The sequence below is a fragment of the Aquarana catesbeiana genome, linkage group LG02 (assembly GCF_042186555.1).
Source record: "Aquarana catesbeiana isolate 2022-GZ linkage group LG02, ASM4218655v1, whole genome shotgun sequence".
Classification (NCBI taxonomy): Eukaryota; Metazoa; Chordata; class Amphibia; order Anura; family Ranidae; genus Aquarana; species Aquarana catesbeiana.
Window position 1 is genome coordinate 110639998 of NC_133325.1, and position 13938 is coordinate 110653935.

General features: G+C 39.7%; 1 protein-coding gene across 2 annotated transcripts in view; it reads right to left on the reverse strand.

Annotated features, from left to right (window-relative positions):
• The window catches only part of B3GLCT (beta 3-glucosyltransferase), a 1077075-nt gene that overhangs the window by 61213 nt on the left and 1001924 nt on the right, over positions 1 to 13938 (reverse strand). For both annotated transcript variants that reach the window (XM_073613355.1, XM_073613354.1), the window contains exon 13: positions 3403 to 3522. In XM_073613355.1, coding sequence (XP_073469456.1) covers positions 3403 to 3522 — 120 coding nt within the window. The remainder of the gene's footprint in view (positions 1 to 3402; positions 3523 to 13938) is intronic.

Below are 13938 nucleotides of genomic sequence, written 5' to 3' on the forward strand. Positions count from 1 at the left end.
TGGCGAGAGATGAGAGCTGGCAATTAGCTGACAGCTGAGCGGCCAGCTCAGAGAAGGAAGGGCTGAGACGGCCCTGACAATACTAAAGTAGTGTTAAATGCTTGGCTTTTTTTTTTCCACATAAATGCACTCTTAGCAAGTTATGATACTGTTGGCGCTATATAAATTTTATATAATAATAATGATGATACATAACAGTACATTCACTTTAGATTTTTGTCAAACCACTTTCCTCCTTTCCAATGCCACTGGCATCAAGTCACAGAGTGCAACCTTCCACAACCTTCCTTTGTAACTTGCATGTCCTCTATAGAAGAGACAGAGTAGGCATAAAGAGGAGGGTGAGAGCAAGGGAGTGGCTTGCTGCCTTGCTATCTCTCTCTTTGGATGCATGTTGGTGGCTCCATGGCACCCTGTAAAGGAACTGAGCCACTTGAAAACAAAACACCGGGAGAAGAGAATTTTGAGGGATGGAATGCAAAGCAAATAAAGGCTTAAAATGAAAACCACACAGCAAAGATGCTAAGTGCTGTGGTCTGGAAAACTATAAGGTTTTTCTCATATGTGGGTTTAACAACACTTTGAGGACATACACAGTGTGATAAAAGTTGCACATTCTGCCCGTGAATCTACCACCTATTACTTATAGTTGTGAAGCTGAAACTGGGCAATACATTGAAAGCTTAAATACAGTTTATTCAAAAATTCAATTGAAATTGAATCATAAAAGGGAAAAAATTACAGCAATTCTGTGAAATGTGTATGGATCTTTAAGCTGCATTTGGCTGGGGCAATTTCAATACCATCTCCCTACTGACAATTAAAAACACAATTTAAAGCAATTGTAAATGCATATATGTATATATATATACACACACACACACACACACACACACACAATCTCACAAAAGTGAGCACACCCCTCACATTTTTGTAAATATTTTATTATATCTTTTCATATGACAATACTGAAGAAATGACACTTTGCTACAATGTAAAGTAGTGAGTGTACAGCTTGTATAACGGTGTAAATTTTCTGTCCCCTCAAAATAACTCAACACACAGTCATTAATGTCGCCTTGGAGGAGTGTTTGGGGTCATTATCATTCTGGAATACTGCCCTGCGGCCCAGTCTCCAAAGAGAGGGGATCATACTCTGCTTCAGTATGTCACAGCACTTGTTGGCATTCATGGTTCCCTCAATGAACTGTAGCTCCCCAGTGCCGACAGCACTCATGTAGCCCCAGATCATGACACTCCTACCACCATGCTTGACTGTACACAAGACACACTTGTCTTTATACTCTTCAGCTGGTTGTCGCCACACACACTTGACACCATCTGAACCAAATACCTTTATCTTGGTCTCATCAGACTACAGGACATGGTTCCAGTAATCCATGGCCTTAGTCTGCTTGTCTTTAGCAAACTGTTTGCGGGCTTTTTTGTGTGCATCATCTTTAGAAAAGGCTTCCTTCTGGGATGACAGCCAATTTGATGCAGTGTACAGCGTATGGTCTGAGCACTGACAGGCTGACCCTCAACCCCTTCAACCTCTGCAGCAAAGCTGGCAGCACTCATATGTCTATTTCCCAAAGAAAACTTGGATATGATGCTGAGCATGTGCACTCAACTTCTTTGGTCGACCATGGCCAGGGATGTTCTGAGTGAAACCTGTCCTGTTAAACCGCTGTATGGTCTTGGCCATCGTGCTGCAGCTCAGTTTCAGGATCTTAGCAATCTTCTTATAGCCTAGGCCAGTGAATGCGAACCTTGGCACCCCAAATGTTTAGGAACTACATTTCCCATGATGCTCATGCACTCTGCAGTGTAGATGACCATCATGGGAAATGTAGTTCCAAAACATCTGGGGTGCCAAGGTTCGCCATCACTGGCCTAGGCCATCTTTATGTAGAGAAACAATTCTTTTTTTCAGATCCTCAGAGAGTTCTATGCCATGAGGTGCCATGTTGAACTTCCAGTGACCAGTATGAGAGTGATAGCGGTAACACCAAATTTAACACACCTGCTCCCCATTCACACCTGAGACCTTGTAACACTAATGAGTCACATGACATCGGGGAGGGAAAATGGCTAATTGGGCCCAAGTTGGACATTTTCACTTAGGGGTGTACACACTTTTGTTGCCAGCAGTTTAGACATTAATGGCTGTGTGCTGAGTTATTTTGAGGGGACAGCAAATTTACACTGTTGTACAAGCTGAACACTCACTACTTTACATTGTAGCAAAGTGTCATTTCTTCAGTGTTGTCACATGAAAAGATATAATAAAATATTTACAAAAATGTGAGGGGTATACTCACTTTTGTGAGATACTGTATATCCCTTTGCATTTTATATGGATTTTTTCATGTTTAAATTTATTGTTTGATTTTTCCTTATTTGTGTGGTTGTATATCTGCTGGAGCCGCTGGTTCCTGTCATCCTCTTGCCGTGGCTCTAGCCAATATGCTATACATAGCTTCCTATAGTAATGCTTCCCCAGGCCAGTAGAAGGAGCTAGATGCTCAGCGCGTGTAGCCTTGTGCCTTGCCCCTTTGTCTGGTCCTCCATCCTTCTGGTGACGTCACTTCTGCCGTGCATTCCACGCTGTGTAGCGTGGCTTCCTGGGGCTCCTCCAACCTCCTGAGGATAGCAGCCACAGGTGGTCCCACGTCTTCCCCTTACTAAATTTCTTCCTACACAAATCAGAGACAATCCTGGACTACCCTTAACCTTGATCATCGGGTCTATTAGACATTTTCTTTCTGGGGCTGGACTATATAATCTCCGTGGGCCAAATTATTTTCCCTTCACAGGAAGTTATCAGGTCACAGTGTTTCTAGAAGGATATTTTGTGGCACTTTCCAAACAGATATAAGCAAACACTTTTACTGGTATTTTACAATTCCAAAGGGAAGAAAATAAGAAGTTCATTGGTAGGGTTTACACATACTTATAGACACAAGACCAACTAGCAGCTAGCCAAAACTTAAAACCGTTTTCTTGTTAAGCTTCTTTCATTGGTGCTCCATTGCAAGATCTATAGTTTATTTATTATTTAAAAAGTAAATATGGGTTAAGAATTGTTTACGATAGATGTAAAAGCAATTTAAGCTAACTGCAATATTATATGCATCCCAGAGGCTCTGGAATTATTTGCAATCACTGAAAAGTAAAATTAATTATAATACAGCTGCCTGATTTCCTCATGCACAATAGCCTTGAAACTGTACAGTAAATAAAAGTGTAGAATATTAAGTGGAAACAGTTTTATTGATATAGATTGGAAAGAAATCAAGTAGATTATATTAATCTCTTAAAAAGTGTAGAATATTAAGTGGAAACAGTTTTATTGATATAGACTGGAAAGACATCAAGTAGATTATATTAATCTCTTACCCGCCTCCACCAGTAATGTAATTGTAACCCCTTGCGCTTAATCCATAACCATAACGCTCTCCCAAAAAGACGGCTTCATTAAAATCATAGCAGCTGAGCAGTTTTTGTAATCTTGGGAGACTGAATGGAAATAAAACATTGAATTTTAGAAAAAAAAACCTATTACAATGATTACAAAATATATTAAATATTAATATTATTTAGTTCCATTTAAACCTAACATAACCCAAAATGGCTTCAGGAAAATAAAAGTTTTGTGTGAAAAAGATATTAGCCCCATAGACTCTCAGTCATCTTAAACTCTGTTTCTGCCGCTATCTTTTTCATGAAGTGAACTTCAGTTTTAGATTTTACATTTCTTACCATTTATCATTATCGGAATTTTTAATGTACGGCATTAAAATACACATCACAGCTGAGCAAAGGTAATGTAGACCTAGGATGCTAGATGTAAGTATTAGACTTTGGGGACAAGGGGCGAGGGGCTGCACTGAGGAGGAAGAGGGTCAGGTAAAGAATTATTGTAATAAATGTAGAGTTATCCTTTATGGCCATTTCTTTGAACTTTTTTTTTTTTTAACCACTTCACCTCTCAAAATTGTACACCCCTATGAAACACAACAATTTCTACATTTCTGCTAAAGACCTGTTTATGTGTTTCTTATGCAATCTTTAGACAAAAAAAGTATCAAAATTCAAAAAATCACTTTTTTTTCAGACCAGTGTTAATTTTAAAAAAAAAGTGATATGGTAGAATAAAAGTACATTTTATTCTATAATAATAAAAAAAAAAAAAAAAAAAAAAAAAAAAGAACATTGAAATTATGTTCTGGTACGAAACAATGCAAATTTCTACAAAAAAAAAGCTTACACCCTTTATTTTATCTGCTTTTTTAATGTGATGAACAAATAGAAACAAAAATTTTAATATCAATGGTTAAGAAAATAGAACAAACAAAATAAAATCAGCAATAAAACCGCTGAAGGGAGAAAGGGGAGGAAGAGTTAACAGAGTAAAATGGAAACACATTTTATGAAAAAAACTAACAAACTGAACAAACATACTTCTAATTACACAGCAACTCCCAAATTCAGCACAGGGCCAATCAGCACTGTCCAGACAGAGGGTCAGGAGTCTTGCAGTCTCATAGGTCAGTCAGAAAACTCCTCCTACAAGCTTTACCAAGGCTTGGCTGGACAGATAGAAGTCACAAGTCTGTTATATAGTGCTGATGAGAAAATTTTAGTTTAGATTTACTAAAAATGTACTAAAATAATTGCATTCCCATGTTCTGTGTACTATGGGAGACCAGATATAGGGAATGCAGGATCCTGGGTTTAGTAACACTTTAAACTTTGATTTTAAATAAGCTAAATACATTCCTGGTGCTGCAAAACACAAAATGTACTCAATTTTATAATTCTTTTTCTGTAGAGTAGAAAAGCCATTTTCATGCCAGCAGGACTGACAGAAGACATCTTGTTCTTTTTGTGGAAGCAATAATCTCTCAGCAGAAGTCTGACAAACGTCCCTGGTAATTTAGAGCTAGACCTTTCCCATTAGCAGGGATCATAAGCTTAGCTGATTGCTCAGCTAAATTGAACTCAGCACGGCTCATTTTGGACCTCTGCAGAGAAACCACTGCTTTCACACAATAAGGAAAGCAAGGGTCCTTCTTTACAGCAATCTGACAGGGGACAGCCCTTTCTACCTGGGCTGTTGCTACTTTCCAAAGAAAATAAACTGTTATGCCCCGTACACACGGTCGGATTTTCCGACGGAAAATGTGTGATAGGACCTTGTTGTCGGAAATTCAGACCGTGTGTAGACTCCATCACACATTTTCCATCGGATTTTTCGACACACAAAGTTTGAGAGCAGGCTATAAAATTTTCCGACAACAAAATCCGTTGTCAGAAATTTCGATCGTGTGTACACAAATCCGACGCACAAAGTGCCACGCATGCTCAGAATAAATAAAGAGATGAAAGCTATTGGCCACTGCCCCGTTTATAGTCCCGACGTACGTGTTTTACGTCACCGCGTTCAGAATGATCAGATTTTCCGACAACTTTGTGTGACCGTGTGTATGCAAGACAAGTTTGAGCCAACATCCGTTGGAAAAAATCCTAGGATTTTGTTGTCGGAATGTCCGAACAAAGTCCGACCGTGTGTACGGGGCATAAGACGCTTCTTTTTCACACATTTTCTTTTCTCATCTGGGTTACTGCGCTTTACAGCATCAAACATAATTAGGCCAGACTGTGGGTTATTGGCACTTGTTATAATTCAATAGGGTTCACACGCTGTAAAAAAGCTCTGTTATAAAAGCCGGATGTAAGCCGGCTTGTTAGTATGCCTTCTGTGTGCACAGTAGTAGAACATCAGTTCAGACAGATATAACAAATGATAAAAACTTCACTTATCTATAGTATATTATTTATTGTAATAACACAGACTAAGATATGCTGTAGATTTATTCCCAACACAAGGCTGAATAGCTTACATTGGGAAAGTGAATTGCTTAAGACATAGACAGATGCTAGATTAACATAAAGTCTTTCAGAAAGTTACAGCTCAAATACAGTAACAATGTACTCTTCTGAGAATGATAACTTATCAGTTTCATGACACAATTTAGAGAATTCATATCATAGCAAAAATGATTTTTCTGCTGGCATTTCTTTTGTTGCACCCAATAATGATGCAGGAGGAAGAAAAATCGGCAATATATCCCCTGTTCTTATTGTACTGCTTGTAACGATGTTCTTAAGATTTGAATATATATAATGCAAGAGTAGTAAATTGTGAATGTTATATAAAATGATATCTGAATCATCGGAAAAACGGCTTTGGAAAGGTCCCAAAAAGGTCTTTCCTGTATCATCAATACAGCACAGAATATTATAGAGATAACACTTAATTCAGCTTTTAGCTAAGCCATGCATACATAATTACATACAGTGTCTACTATTCTAATAGCTGTATACGGAGGGAAGGTGTGATTTATAACTTGTAATTTGAAGTGTGTGAGGGTCACCAAAGTGAACTATCCAAAAATGTGCACAATGCCAATTTGCTTTATTTGTATTGTATTATTCATTATAAGCACATCATATATTCTATACTTGTGTACAGCTACTTTCCTCTCCTTTCTCTTTCATATATCTGATGAAGCAACGCCATTCTGATGTAATAACATGGTAGAGTAAATAATGTATTGCTGCAGCCACTTAACATTTTTGTATACATTTTTTCCCCCTTTTCACCTATCACCATCATATTCTATAGCACACTACAAATGTATAAACAGTACAATAAGAATGCAGAATAAAACAAGAAACACAAGATATGAGGGCCCTGGACAGCACAGGTAATAATCTAGTGGGAACAAGAAATGATACAAAAGGCATACAAAGGGGTTGGTTTTCTAAAGGCAAGTAGCCTGTGCACCTTTGCAAGTGCAGTTGCTCTAGAGCTTAGTAAATGAGGTAGAGCTTAAAATGTTTCTAAACCCAGGACCCTGCATTCACTATATCTGGTCTCCCACAGTATACAGAACATGGAAATGCAATTGTTTTAGTAAATATAAGCTGATAAATACCCTTTCCCAGCAGCAGTATATAGCAGTCTTGTGACTTCTATCAGTTCCTGGTTAATGCTTGATCTTGATAGGACACTGTGCGGTCCTATCAAGATGCAGGACTTCTGACTCTCTGTCTGGTCATGTGCTGATCACATGCACCCTCTCAAGAAAAAAATAAAAAACTCTCCAGCAATACACACCAAACTGAGCATGTGCAGTCTAACTTCAGTAACTCTGTCTTATCGTGACCTGTTTTGGAGTCAGTGGAAGAAGAGAAGGTTCTGTGCATACAGGATCAAACAGATTTTTTACACAATGCGGAGGATTAACCCCTTAGGTTCCACAGTGAGTATAACAAGCATGCTTTACTGCATATACAGAATGATTTTACTTTTGTGGGTTTAGTAACACTTTAACTTTACAAAGAATACTCAATCACCTGCAAGGAAAATAAAAATTAAAAAAACAGCAATTTTTTCTTGAACATGATTGGATGATGGAAGTCAGCAGAGCTCTCCCTCATTTACTAAGCTCTGGAGCGACTGCGCTTGCAAAGTGCACAGTCTATTTACCTTTAGTAAATCCACCCCATATCTTGAGAGGAAGGACTAGCCACATAGTAAACAACATATCTTAGAACACTGTTAAAGCATAAATAATGATTCAATGTGACAGATGTGCACAGTTACCCACATATTCATTAAATTTGGAAATCTGCAATGCATGTCAAACAACCAAACAATATTCCTGAACTGGAAACATGTTGTCCCTGAAAAAAGTGACAAATCTTTGAGCAGAGAGTAAAAGCAGTAACACTGTGTCTGCACACACCTCCTAGTTTGATACACACATATTGGTGCAGAAAAGTTACTATAGTCCCCACTTTTAAGGACTGGGGGAAGGGCATCCAAAATGTTAAATAAGAATGAAATTACATAGTTATATAGTTAGTCTGGCTGAAAAAAGACACAAGTCCATCTAGTTCAACCAGTGGTGTGCTTCTATACCACTCACCGGACACTTTATTGGGTACACCTGTTCAATTGCTTGGTAACACAAATTGCTAACCAGACAATCACATTGCAGCAACTCAATGCATTTAGGCATCTAGACATGGTGAAGATGACTTGCTGGAGTTCAAACTGAGCATCAGAATGGGGAAGAAAGGGGATTTAAGTTACTTAGAATGTGGCATGGTTGTGGGTGCTAGACGGGCTGGTCTGAGCATTTCAAAAACTGCTTATCTATTGGAATTTTCACGCACAACCATCTCTAGGGTTTACAGCGACTGGTCCAAAAAAGAGAAAATATCCAGTGAGCGGTAGTTGTGTGGATGAAAATGCCTTGTTGATGTCAGAGGAGAATGGGTAGACTGGTTTGAGATGATAGAAAGGCAACAGTAACTCAAATAACCACTGGTTACAATCAAGGTATGCAGAATACCATCTCTGAACGCACAACACATTGAACCTTGAAGCAGATGGGCTACAGCAGCAGAAGACCACACAGAGTGCCACTTCTGTCAGATAAGAACAAGAAACTAAGGTCACAATTCACATAGGCTCACCAAACTTGGGCAATTGAAGATTGGAAAACTGTTGCCTGGTCTGAGGTGTCTGGATTTCAGCTGCAAAATTCAGACGGTAGGGTCAGAATTTGCTGTAAACAACATGAAAGCACGGAGCCATCCTGCCTTGTATCAATGGTTGATGCTAATGGTGGTGGTGTAATGGTTTGGGGGATATTTTTGGGCACACTTTGGGCCCCCTTAGTACCAATTGAGCATCGTTTAACCACTCCAATTCTGGAAGGTCTACCCCCCTTCATGACCAGGCCATTTTTTGCGATACAGCACTGCATTAATTGTACCCATCTAAAATGTATGTCCTTTTTTCCCCCACAAATAGAGCTTTCTTTCTGTGGTTTTTGATCACCTCTGCAGTTTTTTTTTGTGCTATCAACAAAAAAAGACGGACAGTTTTTTTAAAAAAAAAATCAATATTTTTTACTTTCTGCTATAAAACATCCAATAAAAATAAAAAAAAAAAATCAAATTTCTTCATCAATTTAGGCCAAAATGTATTCTGCTACATGGTAAACAAAGATCCCAATAAGTGTACATTGATTGGTTTGCGCAAAAGTTATAGCATCTACAAACTATGGGATAGATTTATGGAATTTTTATTTAATTTTTACTAGTAATGGCAGCGATCGGTGACTTATAGCGGGACTGCGATATTGCGGCAGACAAATCAGATACCCAACTGACACTTCTGACACTTTTTTGGGAACCAGTGACACCAATACAGTGATCAGTGCTAAAAATATGTACTGTCACTGTACTAATGACACTGGCAGGGAAGACCCCTTACATTTAGATCCCTTTCACACTGAGGTGCTTGAAAACTACCTATAAAATGCTTTTGAGGCGCTTTGCAAGCGCTTTTTGAGGTGTTAGCGGTGCGCTCTTTTTCAAGGTCACGTGACTTAAAAGAATCATTTTGAGGCACTTCCCATTCATTTCAATGGAGAAGGGCATATTTGAGACACTTTAAGCGCTACAAAGATGCTGCTTGCAGGTGTTTTTTCACCTCCCCGCCAGCGCACCGCCCCAGCGTGAAAGCATTAATTGATTTTGATGGAAATAGGTTTTCGTGAGCTTTTCAGGTGCTTTTTTAGCGCAAAAGCAGATAAGCACTACGGCCCTGCCTGAGTATTGTTGCTGACCATGTCCATCCCTTTATGACTACAGTGTACCCATCTTCTGATGGCTACTTCCAGCAGGATAATGCACCATGTCACAAAGCTCAAATCATCTCACCACTGGTTTCTTGAACATGACAATGAGGTCACTGTACTCTAATGGCCTTCACAGTCTCCAGATCTCAATCCAATAGAGCACCTTTGGGATGTGGTGGAACGGGAGATTCGCATCATGGATGTGCAGCCGACAAATCTGTTGAAACTGCGTGATGCTATCATGTCAATATGGACCAAAATCTCTGAGGAATGTTTCCTACACCTTGTTGAATCTATGCCACAAAGAATTAAGGCAGTTCTGAATGCAAAAGGGGGTCCAACCCGGTACTAGCAAGGTGTACCTAATAAAGTGTATTTCTAAGGGTTTGCTTAAACCACAATTTCAGCATTTTGGGTGTGTTTATGTGCATTTACATGCAGTTTTGATGTGTTTCAATGGGGTTTTTTCCCTATTATTTTATGTTTTTTTACCACTTGCAACTATGTTCATTTCGGTGCGTTTACATGCATTTAGACATGTTCCTAGTACTCATTCACCAAAAAAAAAGTGTAGTGTAAAAAAATGAAAGTAGGCAGTTTTTGACAGTTTATGTAAAAAAAAATAAATAAAAAAAAATTGTCCCAGGTGCAGATCCATCGTCAATCATGCTGCCCACTGCCACCACCTACCTGAAAAAAACATTGGGTCCCGACGAAGGCTCCCGCCGTCTGATATCTCTTAAATAACTAAGGGGCTGGGCCATCTGGTGGAGTTTTTCTATTCCCTCTTTTTTTTGAGTCGGCAGTGGCAGCGGGCATCATGATTGACGATTGATCTACACCAGGGGACATTTTTTGATTTTTGATTTTTTAATAAAGGAATTGTCAAAAACGTGTGTTGTGTTTTTATTTACTTTTTACACTTTTTTGGTGAATGAGTATGGGTACTTTGTACTATGTACGCCTACTTTATTCACATGGGGGGGCGGAATCTGGGGGCCCCCTTGTTATAGGGGGCTTCCAGATTTCGATAAGCCCCCCGCCCACAGACCCCCCCCAACACCCAGCCAGGGTTGCGGGGAAGAAGGTCCTGACCCCATCAACATGGGGACAAAGTACTTTGGGTTTGGGGTGGGCAGAGCCTCCCTGCCCCAAAGCACCCCCCCTCGCTATGTTAAGGGCATGTGACCTGGTATGGTTCAGGAGGGGAGGTGCTCGCTCACCCCCCCCCCCCCCATTTCCTGACCTGCCAGGCTGCATGCTCGAATAAGGGTCTGGTGTGGATTTTGGGGGGCATTTTAAAAAAAATGGGCACGGGTTTCCCCTTAAAATCCATACCAGACCAGTTTTTTAAATTATTTTTCATTAGCGACATTCTTTTGTTTACATTCAGCTGGCAGTGGGGAAACCTGCTGAGAGCTGACGAGTCATCGGTTGCTAAGGATGCAGCGGCCGGCTGCCTAGCCTGCTCTTTAACAACCAGCTATTCTTCACACAGAATTCCAATTTGTTGATCAATTTTCGACCGATTCAAATGGTTCTGAAAATTTGGAATAGAAAATAAAGAAACCAAACAAAACTAAACAAATGTTTCTGTTTGCATATGTCTAACGACTTTGTAGAGCACAAACAAAAAGATTAAATTGGTCAAAACCCAAGTCACAAAGTCACACTCATCCAAAGTCCCAGGGTAAAGTCGCAATGGAAATTAAGCGATGTTTAAGTGTGTATGGACTCTTAGCTGACTAGAGGCAGCAGCTGTAGGAATAGGAAAACTTAGGCTTTTTCTTTTGGTGTAAGAGAACTTTTCCCCCAGTGACTTTATTGATGAATCTATCAAGGGATTACCCAAAAAGATGTTCACTAACAACAGGCGTGCATATATAATTTGCTTCTTACAAGCAGGTTCAGCAGACAAAGCTTTGAACCACAAAATCCTGCATATATGCACAGAGATAAGAGACACTCCAGAGTACATTTTCTAGAGCATCAACACAAAACAATAAGGCAAAGAGCATCTGCTGCAATTGTTCTAAGACAACTGGGTCATCAAAGACAGGCTTATGGTGTCTATTTATTTTGCCTTGTCCAGCAATAGTCTGGCAAATAGACATGGCAGCCAATGCCAGCTGCAGAGCTGAACCTGCAAAGGCAAAGGAGGTTTTTAAGAGGGATTTAGCCCGGGTTCACACCTATGCGAATTAGATGCGGCTTACACCGCATCTAATTCGCAGGACATTTTAAAATACATTCATATGAATGCATCTGGTTCACATATGTGCGTTGCATTCGCACTGCGCATTGCACAAAAAACGTGTGCGTTTTTTGGGCATTGCAGTGCGAACTACAAGCCTATTATCTCCTATGGGAACGCATCTGATTCGCAGATGCATTGCGTTCTGAACAAGGATTTTCTCTTTCTCCTCACTACACCTCCCCCTCTCCCCCCCCTCCCTCCCCCTCTCCCTGCTCTCTAATCCTGAGCAAAAACGCAATGAATCCGTTGAACAGGAGATTGTTATCTCCCCAGTGAAACCTGAGCTTCAATTCGCACCGCACAAGTGTGAAACCAGGCTGAAACATCCACAACAGAAGGAACCATAAAGTGTTTATTATGGATTAAGTAGCAGGATCTACTACTGGAATACCCAATATTTTCCTATAAGTAAAATTTCAGCAAAAAGTTTAGGATTGAATATCTTATCAAGATAAGCCAATCCTCATGTAGTGTACATTTAATATGTGCGTGGATGGGAAAAGTATTTTTTTATTTTGCCAGACACACGGTCAGAATTTCCGACAGAAAGAGTCAGATGGGAGCTTTTGGTCGGATATTCCGACCGTGTGTATGCCCCATCGGACTTTTTCTGTCGGAATTTCCGATGGACTTAGATAGAGAACATGTTCTAAATTTTTCAGTCGGAAATGTCGACAGAGGTTATGCCGTTGGCAGTCCGACCGTGTGTACGTGGCTTTAGTGCCCAATGTGACTTGTTTTCTCTGTAAAGAATCAGGTACTGCTAGGCAGTATGCACAGTGTCAACCAGTGTGTCTACAGTGGAACGCTTTTGTAGAGAAGCCATAGCTTATGGTTTATAAAAATCAGGCATTATTGTAAAAAAGGGGGCTCCCCCACAGGAGGGTTGGGATTTTAAAGGCAACTGAGTATAATGAAAAAAGCAATAGGTGTAAAAATAAACCTATTTTTATTAATGTATCAACCTTAAAAGAGTTAGTGCATATCACTATTGTTACTAACTCATTAATATCAACAAAGACAATTTTAGATTTTAATTAATTAATAGATTGTAGGCATCATCCTCAACAAAACTTTAATTTTTGATGAGCTACTTTCAAAGGGTTAATCATTTCTAAAGTGATTCAGACCCTGCACTTCCTCAATAAAAAACTGCAAGTGCACCAGCTGATTATTAATGGAAGTGTCACTTCTATTCAGATTTACTCTGCAGACAACAAACAGTGTTTTTTTCAGAGCTGAAAGAAGTAGACCTCTGCAACAAAGTTTGTTAAAATCCTTTGTAATGTACATAGATCACCCAGAGGGGATGGTTTTATTTTCTCAACAAAAGTGACGTTACTCTTTAGACATTATTGGATGGCTGCATCTAATAGTTCTCTCTCCCCCAGCACTTGGCTTTTATCAGCCAGGTCATTAAAGTGAGTGGTAACTGGATCTTTGCACACAAGAAATCACTTCAAAGTCCACTATGACACCCAAAAACTTGCATGCAGTGACAAATGGACAACCACCTGCAAGCACACAGTAGGTAAACACTTTGGATGGATTGTGTTAAAGATTAGACCCAGGTATTCCAAGTGAAAAGACAGAACCTGTGAGGGCTTCTCAGGATTTAAAATCCATCCAAACACCTCTATATTCCAAATGGTAATGGATAGATTTGACTCCAGCACCAAGTAACAATCTGCTTGCAATAGAAGTACCCCCACAATGGTTATCCCTCTCGATCTCAAAGTGGTTAAACCTGGCCCCAATATCTTAGTTAACACCTGAAGAGTCACGGTTAGGCTGAAGGGCAAGGCTGCAACATGATAATGTTCCCCTCAGAAAGTCTCCATGATACAGGGACAACACTACTGAACACTACCAAACAGACTAACTCCATCTTGAACGTTCGGATTTTGTCAAAAAACTTTTAACAGTTTGAGATCCAAGGCAAGTCATGTGTAG